Source organism: Solanum tuberosum, unplaced genomic scaffold, assembly GCF_000226075.1.
Source record: "Solanum tuberosum cultivar DM 1-3 516 R44 unplaced genomic scaffold, SolTub_3.0 scf00551, whole genome shotgun sequence".
NCBI lineage: Eukaryota > Viridiplantae > Streptophyta > Magnoliopsida > Solanales > Solanaceae > Solanum > Solanum tuberosum.
Window position 1 is genome coordinate 298,896 of NW_006239473.1, and position 13,973 is coordinate 312,868.

Here is a 13,973-nt window from a genome sequence, read left to right on the forward strand (position 1 = left end):
ATGTAATAAAAGACTTAAAATAAAAAATCAGCAAGATAATGATAAATCTATGATTTATACTTAATTCTTAATGTTATATTAAGTTAGTAGAAATTTGTCAACAAATCACATTTTGAGCATTTTATATTTGTGCTCTAAAATAATTTGTATATGTTTTAATGAATTTTAAGAGGACATTGAATTATAGACATACACATGCTAAATAAATGTGCTTCAAACGTATAGGCAAAACAATAAAAATCATAAAAAAGACATTAACTCAATTCATCAATCATATTTAGTTCATATCACTAAAAATAAATTTCCAAAGGCGCAACTAAGAATTTGGGTTTAAAAAGAAAATAATTGATCATAAAAATATTGAAAACTTGATTGTATGTAGAAATACATGCGTATAGATATATCAAAGTGAGAAATTATACAGATTAAATTTGCTGAATATTTGAGATTAAAATAAATAATTTTTTTTTATTATCTTGCGGAATGAACTATAATGATTCTGGAGAGACATATGATTGTTGCAAGTGTATATTGCATATGTAGAATAGCAAGAATAGAAGGTTTGAGTTGTATAGTTGAATATGACAACATTAACAAAATAAATGAAAATGAAGCAACAATATTAAACAAGTATAATTATAATTATTTTTGAATCTTTTGAGAATATTTATAGGCAATGATGATTGTTGAAGATTGAACCAATTTATAACGTTAAATAAGATGGTAGTTTTAAAGGATAATGGTAAAGTTTATAACCGTAATGAAATGACATTTAAAAAAAAAATTAAAATTAAATTTTTTAATATTTAATTTGTATATAAAATTTGAAAATGTGAGAACTTTCCTTGTGCTGCCACCTAGGCGTTATTACCTCTCATCTTATATTATATATATAATTTTCATTTCAAATCATTTAAACGGTAATTAAAAAGTTAGAAAATTGTCTTTTTTCCGTTTTAGCTATTTAGTAAAAGTGTGAGTATCTTGAATGACCAAAGATAATTTTGAAATTTCTCATTCCATTTTTTCTAACATTTTACTTCTTGAATAGTCTATCAACAGTACACAACGTGATTCTGCCTTTTAAGTGACAGACGCCATCGTCATCATTTTAGGTTTTCTTCTTTTACGATAAAAAATCCATTATTAATTCCGTCATACAATTCAATGTTCAAAAAATTGAAATGACAACACAGGCTAAACATTCAATTTTTACCCATCAAAATTATCATTCCCTCCATTTCATATTAATTGAATTTTTAAGGTGTCTCACTCCCTTTAAGAAAAGTAGATTAAAACATAAATTGAACATAGTTTTTCATTTTTATCCTTATTAATTATTGTCAAATTTATTGAAGTCATCACATTGAAAATCTAAAAATCCAAATGAAAGGTAAAATTAAAAAAACACTCTAAAAGTAGTCTTGAAAATTGAATAATTAAATTAATTTGAAAAATAAAAAATGCCTCAAAAATTCAGTTAATATAGAATGGAGGGAGTAATTAATAAGGTTAAAATCTTTCTCATTTTCACGAGAATAGGAAAGGTTGCACTCCAAAACATAATTAAATTCAATAAATATAGTAATTTAAATTACATTCATTGTTATTCTCGAGGTCATCTCTTAATCCTCATTTTACACTCCTCTTAGATTTTGCTTCGGCCTGATGAGCTTTTCTGCTTCTCAAATTACTTCTATTTCGGCGAATTTGTTGTGCTTAATTCCAAAGAGTGAGTAATTTTCTCGTGTCCAAGCTAAACTGATGCTTAATTGGAAACCTAGAGACTGTAGGGGGTAGTAGTTTGGGTTAGTTGTTTAGTGGAAATTTGAGTTTGTGATTATATGGGGAAAGTTGGTATGGAGAAATTGTGTCCTTGTCAAGACAAAGACATATATCATGACCTTTGTAGTGCATTGGAAAGATGTGTTCATGTGGATGAAGATTATAAAAGCTTGTTGTCATTTATAGAGAAGGGTGGAGTTGCCTATGGTGGTGATAGGGATAACCCTAGACTTGCTTATTTTGATGTTGAAGCTGACCCGCTTTATATGAATTTCTTGGCTAACACTAAGCTAGATGGAACATCATATGTTTCTAAAGTTAATGATCAGAATGGGTTGACAGTGTTCATCAAGTATGAGAGAGATAGGGAGTTGGAGATTCATGGGGTTGAAAAGGGTCAGGATAATGTTAGGGAAAAATGCGAATTGGGGAGGAGTTCAAAAGCTCTAAAGACTAATGCGAGAAAGAATAGGATGGAAAATGGGATTTTAAGTAAGAAGCGAGGAAATGAGGATAGGGATTTAGACAATAGGAAGCAAAGAATTGATGTGGAAATTGTACCTGGTAAGGAGCAGAAGATGAATGGTGGGATTTTGAGTAAGAAGCGACAGAATGAGGATATGGATTTAGATAACAGGAAGCAGCGAATTGATGTGAACATTGGACCTGGTAAGGAGCAGCAGATGAAAGATGGCATTTTGAGTAAGAGGCAAGGAAACGAGGATAGGGATTTAGATAACAGGAATCATAGAATTGATGTGATGATTGTACATGGTAAGAAGCAGAAGATGAATGAAGGGATTTTGAGTAAGAAGCGACGAAACGAGGATAGGGATTTAGATAACTGGAAGCACATAATTGATGCGAACATTATACCTGGTAAGGAGCAGAAGATTCAGAATGATAGCAAATTCATGGATGTGGAAGTAAAAATTGAACCTCAAGAAGATTCTGATTGTAAGTTATTTGATTCTTGCAAAAAAAATTGTGTGAAGATATCATTGTCTCAAATCTTCATTTGGTAATAGTTGTTTTTTTATGAAGCTCTTAAGGAGGCAATATCCCAAAGTGAGGTAGAAATCCTTGAGAATGTAGGTGCAGAGGTACGCAGGGGCAGTAGCTCTAACCCCTTTGTACCCTCAGTGGAACATTGCCTGAATGTATGATTTCAATTCTTCTGCTACTTTCACTAGTTCTTTTGGTCCCTCCTTTATTTTATGTTACCTCTTAGTTTTGGTTCACCATGATAATTCTTGTAACCATTGGCTGCTAATTTTGTGTATCAAGCTGGATGCGACAATCATAGATTCTAGGTACAGGAAGGAGGTTTTGAACTTATTGATGACGCCCTACAATGAAGAGGAGTATAAGAAGCTCTGGAAAGACATTAAGATGCGATTACCATCTAGCTATACAAATGGATGTGGGAAATCCCTTCTATCACTCCATAAAGGTAGGTTAATAGCCTATGGTTTGTTTTCCAGCATCGTGGCATCTCTTTGCATTTTGAATGCTTTTCTTGTGTTTTGAATTGTTCTCAGGCCATACCTTGATTTCAAATTTATGTTGTCACTTTTAAGATGGTATCCAATTCCATAGGATTCCTGCTCATCATTTAGATAACTTAATAATAGTTCCTTGTCTTGTTCTTTCGCCAAAAAATGAACTGAAGTTGCTAGCAAATCTTTACTGAACTGATTGATAAAAAGTTTTGACTTTTTTTTTTCTCACTTTCATGTAGCTCGTAGTAGAGCATGTTCTCCTTTTGTTTTATCTACACTTTTATTGTTTTATTTCCACTAGGTGTGGAAGAGTGGAGTGTTTTTAGTCAATTAAAAAGGGAAAATTCAGATCTTTCTTCTTAAAAGTTCCCATCGATCATTGTTTCCCTTTTCAATTGACTCAACATTTTGTATGAACAAGGCATGACCAATGTAACTTTTGATACAATATAATGTTTACTCACAGTGAAGTGTCAGTGGAAAAAATAGTCATGTAAGGCAAGTGACCTCATCAAAAAGAAGAAGTCATTTAAGGCAAGTGGACAAGTTGTGACTCCAAGAAAGGGAACAAAGAAAATATTTCTAGGAAGGAATAACTGCTTTTGAAGCCTGAAAGCCTCACCGAGAAACAAAAGAGTTAAACTTGCCAAATATGCTGAAAGTCATCGACTCATCGATAATCAAAACAGTGTCTCATTCAAATCAATGTTGTCAAAGGCTCATTTAAGGTGCACTTAAAAGGCCTAAAGCACATAAAAGCTCATGGAGGGTGATTCTCCTCACCTAGCTGTGCTTCAGTGTAGGCAACCCATTATTTGCATCGATTACTTATTACACGGTACATCCACATCTTGGGTACCAATTCAGCATTACTAAATTGACAGCCTAGAACCAAGCTACATACTTCTTGATGCAGGGTGATTTCACAGTATAGAGATAGGAGATGAATTAAATTTAGATTGGATGTTTGGCTTGTAGGGGCATTTTGGGCTTTTGAATTATACTTGTTTTCAATGGCCTTTTAAGTGACTTTATTAAGTTTTCTAGTGCACTTTTGGAGTTATTGTATGTTATGGAAGAGGAAAATGCCCCTACAAGCCAAACACCCAATCCAAATTATAATTTTTCTCATATCTCTATATTGTGAAATCGGTTTAAGTGATAGCAAAGCGAAAGGAAATAAGAGTTGTACATACCTTATGAAGCTTTGTAAACAAAAATGTCATTCTTTTAAAAAGAGCAATCAATGATCTATCTTAAATATCCATCATACCAGAAATCTCATGAGTGCTCTAGAAATGTAGAAAAAAAGAAAAAGGTCTCCTGAAGTTGTGTTACATGAACTGGTTGTCCTTACATATGTGCTCTCATCATTCCTATAAAAAAAGATATATACTTTCACGATGTTTGATATGAAAGCATGTTTTGGAAACTCTAAAGTTGCTTGCTACTCTATGACCAGAAAAAGACAAAAATGATATTGTATTTAGGTATTGATTTTCTCCCTTTTTTAAGACATTAAAACTTAGCTATATAAACCCAAATAGCTTGAGGGAATAACAAAGCCTATTTCTCTCTTATTTTCTCTTCCGTTTCACATGGTGTCGGATCTTGGTTAAGGCCTCCGACATTGGAAGAGAAATTCTGGACAGGTTTTCCCCAACTATTTTTCGTGGTTGTCCGAACATATCTCTAATTTCGATGGTGTTGTGATGAAACCAACACCGCCACGAGACTCAGACCACCACCGTGAGCAAAATCCAATCAGCTCCGCCACCAGCGGCCAGTCCATGCGCTCCCACGTGTCGTTCAGGGCCTTCAGATTCTAGCTATTGTTGTCTCACTCACCAGCGCGTGAGCAATCTTTTGATCAGTTTGCCGGTGAGATTCTTTTTCCAGCAGGGTCACCCCTCAATTTTGAGTAGATCGACACTGGTTGCACTTAATTCCAACCCCGCCCCCCCCCCCCCCCCCCCCCCCAAGCTATTTTTCTTGGATGTCCAAACAGATCTTTAATTTCGGAAGTGTTGTGATCAAACGAACACCACCACGAGACTTGTACCACCACCGTGAGCAAAACCCAATCAGCTACGCTACCAACGGCCAGCCCATGCTCTCATGTGCCATTCAAAGCCGTTAGATTATAGCTGCTATTGTCTCATGCGCCAGCGTGTGAGCCATCTTTCGATCAGTTTGCCGAAGAGATTCTTTTTCCAACAGGGTCACCCCTCAATTCTGAGTAGATTGACTCTGGTGCCATGTGATTCCAACCTTTTTTCGGTGTGTTGTGTGGTGATTACAACTTCATTCCGTCTAGGATTTACAGATTCTGGCAACTGTTTGCTTCCAGATTCTTACGATTGCAGAATTTTCAGATTTAGGTAACATTTACATTAGGTCGTTTGGTTCAGATATTTTTACTTCTTAATTCCTAAGAGAGAGTTATTTCCTCAAGAGGTGTGCCCAAACTAAAAACATCATAGGAAACCTCGAGTAATAGTTTCAGTTAGTTGTTTAGTGGAAATTTGAGTTTTTGATTATATGAAGAAAGTTGGTAAGTAGGAATTGTGTCCTTGTCAAGATAGGGATAGGTATCATGAGTTTGGTAGCGCATTGGAAGGATGTGTTCATGTGGATGAAGATTTTAAAACCTTGTTGTTATTTATAGAGCAGGGTAGATTTGCCTATGGTGGTTATAGGCATAACCCTAGTTGTACTTATACTGATCTTGAAGCTGACCCGCTTTATATGAATTTCTTGACTAAGACTACATTAGATGGAACATCATATGTTTATAAAGTTAATGATCATAATGGTTGCCTCTGTTCATCAAGTATGAGCAAGATAGGGAGTTGGAGATTCATGGAGCTGAAAAGGATCAGGATAATGTTAGGGAGAAACACAAATTGGGGGAGAGTTCAAAAGGTCTGAAGGCTAATGCGAGGGAGAATAGGAGTGTCTCCATTGTTGAGAAGCAGAAGATAAAAGATGGGATTTTGAGCAAGAAGCGAGGAAACAAGGATAGGGAGTTGGAGATTCATGGAGTTGAAAATGGTCAGGACATTGTTAGGGCAAAATACGAATTGAGGAGTTCAAAAGCTCAATGCCAGAAAGAGTAGGATGGAAGATGGGATTTTAAGTAAGAAGCAAGGAAACGAGGATAGGGATTTAGATGATAGGAAGCACAGAGTTGATGTGAAGATTGTACCTGGTAAGGAGCAGAAGACGAAAGATAGGATTTTGAGTAAGAATCGAGGAAACAAGGACAGAGATTTAAATAACAGGAAGCAAAGAACTAATGTGGAGATTGTACCTGGTGTGGAGCAGAAGACTCAGAATGGTAGCAAATTCATGGATTCCAGAGTAAATATAGAACCTAAAGAACATTCGGATTGTAAGAATTATTTGATTCTTGCAAAGAACCTTGTGTATGATACCGTTGTCTTGAATCTTCATTTGGAAATAATTGTCAGTTGGTTTTTGAAGCTCTTGAGGAATGCATGGGCAGTAACTCTACCCCATTTGTACCTTCAGTTGAACATCGCCAGAATGTATGATTTAAATTCTTCTGCTACTTTCACTATTTCTTTTGGTCCCTCCTTTTTCCTTTATTTTATGTTATCTTTTAGTCCTGGTTCTCCATGATAATTCTTGTAACCATTGGCTACTAATTTTATGTATCAAGCTGGATGCGACAATCATAGATTTTGCATATAGGAAGGAGGTTCTGAATATATTGATGAGGCATTATAATGAAGAGGAGTATAAGAAGCTTTGGAAAGACATTAAGATGCAATTACCATCTAGCTCAACAAATGGACGCGGAAAATCCCTTCTATCACGCCATAAAGGTAGGTTAACCACCTACAATTTGTTTTCCAGAATCGTGACATCTCCTCGCATTTTGAATGCTTCTCTTGTGTTTTGAATTTTTTTCCGGCCATGCCTTAGTTTCAAATTTATGTAGTCACTTTTAAGATAGTATCCAATTCCATAGAATTCCTGCACTCTCATCTAGACAATTTAAGAATAGTTTCTTGCCTTGTTCTTTCACCAAAAATTGAAGTGAACTTGCTAGCAAATCTTTACCACTTTTACGATAGTATCCAATTCCAATTAATTCCTGCTCTCATTTTTATGTAGCTTAGTAGAGTATGTTCTCCTTTGTTTTTCTCTACTCTTTTATCTCCATCTCACTTTTATGATTTTACTTTCACTTTGTGTGGAAGAGTAGTTTGTGTTTTTAGTTAATTAATGTTGAGAATATCATTAACTAATTATAAAAGCTTGCACACTTTTATAATTAGTTAAAGTTAATGATATTCTCAACAATTAAAAAGAGGAAATATTCAGATCTTTCTTTTAAAAGTTTCCATAGATCAATGTATCCCTTTTTAGTTTGACTAAATTTTTTATATGAATGAGGCATGACCAATATATCTTTTGGTACAGTATAATATTTACTCACAAAGAGGTGCCAGTCAAATTATAGAGGGAAATTGTCCTCACTAAGTTGCATTTCAGTGTAGGCAACCAATTATTATGTTGTTTACATATTACATGTTACCTCCTCATCTTGGGTACATTAGCATTACTAAATTGACATCCTAGAACCAAGCCAGGTACTTATTGATGCAGGGTGATTTCATGGTATAGAGATAGGAAAAAACTATAATTTAAATTGAATGTCCAGAATTTTTCCCTCGAATTTGGTCAAAGTACCCAAAACCTGTTGACCAGATCGGGTATGGATACCACACCCACACTCACATCGTGTCAACACAGGTGCGGCACCGAAAGTGAAAGTGAAGAGTTTGAGCAATTTAGGTGAGAGGCAACCCACTCACTGAGAATCTATTCATAGGATGTTATTTCAATGGACACGTCGGTTCTACTCTGGAAGGATGTCTGGATAGGACAAGAGACCCTTATGCAAGCTTTACCTGGTCTGTTCTCCTTTTGTAGCAACCTTGATATCATTATAGTAGAAAGTTGGTCCAATGGGGTGGGATATTTCCTTTAGGAGGAATTTGAATGATTGGGAATAAGCTATGTTGCTCGGATTCGCCAAATGTAGTGTATTTTTGGAGAATCCGACATGGGTGCGGCATCAAAAGTGAAGAGTTCGCACAACTAAGGGAATAAGTAGAGTGGCAGAACTACTACAAGTGTTCAATGACTTCAAAGGGTTGATACAATCAAGTGAAGACACACTAAGGACGGAAGGTTCTCTGTAAACAAACTGTATACGAAGGAAGTGGGACTGCGTTAAAGACCTAGATTGACTATGCCAGCTTTGGTTCTCGGTAGAAAAACTGTATCACAACTCAGGTTTGGTCCCTGTTTTTGAAACTCCCAGATAGCAACTGGACTATGCCAGAACACACTGCTGACTTAATTGTTGGATCCGGAGAGGGAGAAGAAAAGTCAGAACCAGAAGCAAACGTCAGAACAAATGGTTGAGAATGATCTCAGCTTGCATTTGGTGGACAATATGGAAGGAGAGGAATGAAAGATGTTTTGAGAATAAAACAAATTCCAGCCAGAAGGTCAAAGAGAAATGTATTGTCTCCTTTTATTTTTGGTGTAAAGAGGAATGTATAGAAGAAGCAGAACAATTAGTAGATTTGCTAGGTTCACAATAATTAGCTTTGTGTTTTACTCTCTGTTAGCAAATTTTGGAGGTCTCCAGATATCCTTAACGTTAAGGAATACAACATTACCAATTTCAAAAAACAAAAAACGAACCGAAGGGGGAGGCGATTAGACAAGACTTGATATAGCTTTAACTTATTGAGGACATGACCATAGAAGAAGGTATGGAGGTGGAAGATTAGAGCGAAGGTTAGTAGGTAGCCAGATGTTGCCTCGCATTATGTGGGAGATATAGGGGGCTAGCCTCCTCTATCCTCTTCTCACTATTGGTAGTATTATTTAGTAATTGTGTAGTTTCTTATTCTTCTGTGGTACTATTTGTTGCTTCATTTGCTTTGTATCTTGTTTTTTGGTGGTTATATTTTCCTTGCAATCCTGCTTTGATAACATTTCTTTTACCGAGGTCTATCAGAAACAACCTCTCTACCCCACAAAGGTAGGAGTAAGATCTGCGTACATCCTTCCCTCCCTAAACTCCACTTGTGGGATTACATTGGGTACGTTGTTGTTGTTTTCCTTTTTTGGAGTCAGCTATACGTGTCCTAACTATTCACGCTTCTTATGGACCCAATTTTTTTCCAATATTCAATAGTTTGAGATTCGTTAACATTGGAGGTTCTCTTCATCTTTCGCTGATGTACAAATCTCTAAACAGATCAAAAAGACTCCTTGTAAACACTGGATTTGATGTAAGTACCAACATAACTAAACTTTAAACTTTATTCTCCACAAGTTGGTAGGATCTTCTACATCTGTTGTGTTTTATTTTAATGCTGAATTTGCATGGATCCTAAGGGATTATAGTTTTTTAAAGATAATTTCCTTTCATATGATTTTTTGAACCTACTTCATCTAAACACCTTTAATCTTCATGATTCCATACCTACCGACGGTTTCATTTGGAGGATGTCGGACGTATGATAAACCAGTTTAAGCGAAATGCTCTTCCCTTACTGGATGTGTGATGTTTGTACCATTTTTTTAATGTAATCATTTCTTGTCTGGTTTAATCTTTTATCACCGTACACCCATCTTAATAGATGCACTTCTGCCAGACTCATCTCGTGGAAATCTTGGACTTTAGAGGTCCAATATGTACTCTTATATAGCATCATTGGTCTTACAACTATTTAATAAAATTTGCTTCACTTTAATAGGTATCTTTCTATCACAAAATACTCCCATATCCCTTTGATCATCCTGTTTTCATTTCATTCATCAATGTTGCTGGTGTTGCATGAACCTGATCGACCCAAAAGGCATGGCCAAGTCCAAGATGGGCACGACCATCATAAATTAGGTATCCGGTGAACTTAGTAGTTTGCTTGGAATATTAAAGCAGTAAAAGTTTCATTCATGGATAGAGACATGGAAATGCGGAAGGCTTGTAGTCTTGCCTTTTCATCCTCGGGTAATTGAACTCCCTTGAGATAGGAACAATAAAGAGTAAAAGATGGCTTCACCTTAAAATCATTCTGTAATAAGTTAGTGTAAGAAGAGAACTGGAATTTTCTCACTTCTCAATTTGGCTGTCTATGCACCAGGAGAAGTGTTCCTTTCTGTTTGGACAGTTGCATAGGAACTATGCTGAGAACTTGAAAAACAAAGAAAAATTCAAATGAGCAGGTCTTTATGCGAAATAGGGTGGTGATCATATCAATCATATAAATAGATTGCAATGCATCTGGTGGAATATGTTTGGCGCATAATCAGCGGTTGTTAGACATTATTTGAGATTTGTTACTACAATGGATGTCTGGAGGAAGAGGAGGAAATTAAGACATGGGAAAGAGCTCATTGACGTTAATATGAACTATAAAAAAAGCACTCAAGGGAGTTGAGAACTCTTTTCCAACAGAGTGCAACTACCTCCTTATTTTCTGTATACTTTTGGAGAGCACGTGATATTTTAGGAAGTATTGATGCAGGATGCTATTTTAAGGGAATAATGTTTTTATGTAAGACTGTTGTATGTGGCAGAGTATTGGCCAGTTAAGAACTCATGTTCAAAAGATGATAGTGGTGGAGATGTTGAGGTGCATGTATGTAAGAATGAGGATCTCCCGGACAAGGTGGGAGTGAACTCTATGGTGGACAAGTTGAGGAAAGCAAGACTCAGATGGTTCGGGCATGTGAAGTGGAGGTACACAGAGGCCCCAATGAGTATGTGTGAGAGGTTGGCCGTAATGGGTTTTAGGGGAGGTAGGGGTAGGCCTTTTTGGAAGAGGTGATTAGACAAGATATGACTCAGCTCCAACTTTCCGAGTGCATGACCTTAGATAGGAGGTTATGGAGGTTGCGGATTAGGTTAGAAGGTTAGTAGGTAGTTGAACTTTGTCTCATTTCTGGACGGGATAGGCTTGGTGGTAGTTTGATGTATTGTACTTGTTTCCTGTTCATACCAGTAGTAGCATCTTTCTCGTAGCTGTCTGTCTTATGATTTTATTACTCCTTATTTACCGTGCTTCAATTATCAAATTAGTTGGTTATTGTTATCATTCCTATTTTTTGAATGATATGTATGCTTTCTCGATTATTTTTTATGTCCTCTTTATGTTTTCCTTTTAACTACTGTGATGTGTGTTACTTGAGCCGAGAATCTTTCGAGAACAACCTCTCTACCTCCATGAGGTAGGGGTAAGGTATGTATACATTGTACCCTCCCCAGACCCTGCTAATGGGACTACACTGAGCTTGTTGTTGTTGTCTTCTATGTGAAAATTTATCTTACTATGTTAATAAGTTATAATCCTCACTATGAAGATGGAAAATCTACTTGAGAAGGTAGGAAACAGGGATAGAGACACTTGTTTGTAAATCCTATTGATCGAGGAAGGCAATACAAATTTAATTAAGAGTTTATCCAGAATTAAGAGTTGTGGATGCAGCGGGATTGTACATAAGAGATGCATAATTAGAGTTTGCTTCTGTGTAATTCAGGTTGGATTTCATAGAATCTTAGAATAGTTTTAAACTTTTTTAAGCTGCTATGTTTAGCATTTGTGTTATGTTACAGGCCTTTCTATTTAATTGGGGTATTCTTTCAAGTTTTGTAGTCTTTGAACAACAAGAACAGGGTTCCCAATTAGCTTTCAATAGTTTGTGTTGCAGAAGAGAAAAAATTACCATTTGATTGCTTGTCTACTTGAATTTCTTGGGAATATCAAACCCTCTAGTTGCGACTATCCCTGCTAATGGGACTACACTGAGCTTCTTGTTGTTGTCTTCTATGTGAAAATTTATCTTACTATGTTAATAAGTTATATCTTACTGTGTTACTTGAGCTGAGAGTCTTACGAGAACAGCCTCTCTACCTCCATGAGGTAGGGGTAAGGTATGTATACATTGTACCCTCCCCAGACCCTGCTAATGGGACTACACTGAGCTTGTTGTTGTTGTCTTCTATGTGAAAATTTATCTTACTATGTTAATAAGTTATAATCCTCATTATGAAGATGGAAAATCTACTTGAGAAGGTAAGAAACAGGGATAGAGACACTTGTTTGTAAATCCTATTGAACGAGGAAGGCAATACAAATTTAATTAAGAGTTTATCCAGAATTAAGAGTTGTGGATGTAGCGGGATTGTACATAAGAGATGCATAATTAGGGTTTGCTTCTATGTAATTCAGGTTGGATTTCATAGAATCTTAGAATAGTTTTAAACTTTTTTAAGCTGCTATGTTTAGCATTTGTGTTATGTTACAGGCCTTTCTATTTAATTGGGGTATTCTTTCAAGTTTTGTAGTCTTTGAACAACAAGAACAGGGTTCCCAATTAGCTTTCAATAGTTTGTGTTGCAGAAGAGAAAAAATTACCATTTGATTGCTTGTCTACTTGAATTTCTTGGGAATATCAAACCCTCTAGTTGCGACTATCATATTGGCTATTGATGCTCTTATTTCTGCTATTTTCTGTACCAATTTGTATCCCAATCAGTGATGTGATCGCTATATCAACAACGATTTATTAATATATTTTTATTGTCAAAATTGCAGCTGTCAATCGGGCAATCAAAATGGCCAATCATGACAAAGATAAAAAATTGAACATCATGCGTGGATTTTTCTTTTGGTTAGAGGTGAAGGCTATTTCCCTACCATATATTGACTTCAATGAATGTTCCGTTCTTTTCTGTGTTTAACGTGCTCCTTTCAGTGACCATGCATGTGAATCTCCTCTCACTCATTCCATAATGAAAACCACAGTATGAAATACCCTTTTCCCACCAATCAGCTTGCTTATCTTCAGATTCCTTGAACCAATGGTTGCTGTTTTCCTATTACCAGTCATTTGCCTCTAAAGTATGAAAGTACTGCATTTTAACCTCAAAAAAACATGAAACATTACCTGGCTTGCTCAAATGTACTTTACTGACTCCAAGTTTTCAAGGATCAGCAAGGATGACAGATCTAAATTCTACGACCATGTATCGTATATTCAAAATTCTGATGTATGTATGAGGTTTGAGCCAATGGATTTTCAGTAGTTACAAGGATTTGACCAATGGAATGAGAACAAGGACATCAAGGGATAGTTACTGCCTTTCATCTCAAATAAAAGCATGAAATTTTTTCATTCACTATCATCTTTCTCATTATTGCTTGTTCTGCAGAAGCTAGTGGCTTATACTAAAAGTATATTTTGTTTCAATATCTCAGCATCTAACTCGGCAAGATGCGTTCCAGCCTTGGGAGGATGCAGAATGTCTCCAGACGATGCCTGGATCTTCCTAGCCCCAATGTCAATGTGTGCCATAAAAACAAGCAATGGAAGAAAACCAACTACAATTATTATGCCTTAGGGTCGGCTATATGAATACTCATTGTCCAGCTCAACTCATGTCGTATCATTGTACTGTTGGTAGAAGAAACCCAAAGATTAATATTTCAATTATTGGTCGATAACATTTTTGTTGTGCATGATCCTTTTGTGAAAAGTTTTCAAGACAGGCAAAGAAGGTGAACCTATCAGACGAAGTGTGTACTCTGTCTATGGAGCTCCCTTGTCCAGATGAAATATTGGAGTTAG

General features: G+C 36.0%; 1 protein-coding gene across 2 annotated transcripts; it reads left to right on the plus strand.

Moving 5' to 3' along the window:
* Positions 1-1,593: 1,593 nt before the first annotated feature.
* Positions 1,594-13,867, plus strand: LOC102596971 (uncharacterized). Of its 2 annotated transcripts, none has more exons than XR_001472137.1 (5): positions 1,594-2,742; positions 2,830-2,945; positions 3,073-3,238; positions 6,973-7,138; positions 12,941-13,023. XR_001472137.1 is itself a non-coding variant. In XM_006365371.2 (5 exons), exons 1-5 carry the CDS (start codon positions 1,845-1,847, stop codon positions 13,676-13,678), a joined length of 1,338 nt encoding a protein of 445 aa, XP_006365433.1. In that variant the 5' UTR covers positions 1,594-1,844; the 3' UTR covers positions 13,679-13,867. The 2 variants fall into 2 exon arrangements, 1 of the variants encoding a protein (XP_006365433.1); XM_006365371.2 differs by lacking the exon at positions 6,973-7,138 and adding an exon at positions 13,604-13,867.
* Positions 13,868-13,973: the final 106 nt, after the last annotated feature.

Bases quoted from the DNA above. Each gene is read 5' to 3' on its own strand.
- LOC102596971 (XM_006365371.2), top strand. From the start codon at position 1,845: ATGGGGAAAGTTGGTATGGAGAAATTGTGTCCTTGTCAAGACAAAGAC. The intron at 3,239-12,940 runs GTAGGTTAATAG...TCAAAATTGCAG, and splicing joins CCTTCTATCACTCCATAAAG to CTGTCAATCGGGCAATCAAA. The intron at 13,024-13,603 runs GTGAAGGCTATT...TCAATATCTCAG, and splicing joins GATTTTTCTTTTGGTTAGAG to CATCTAACTCGGCAAGATGC.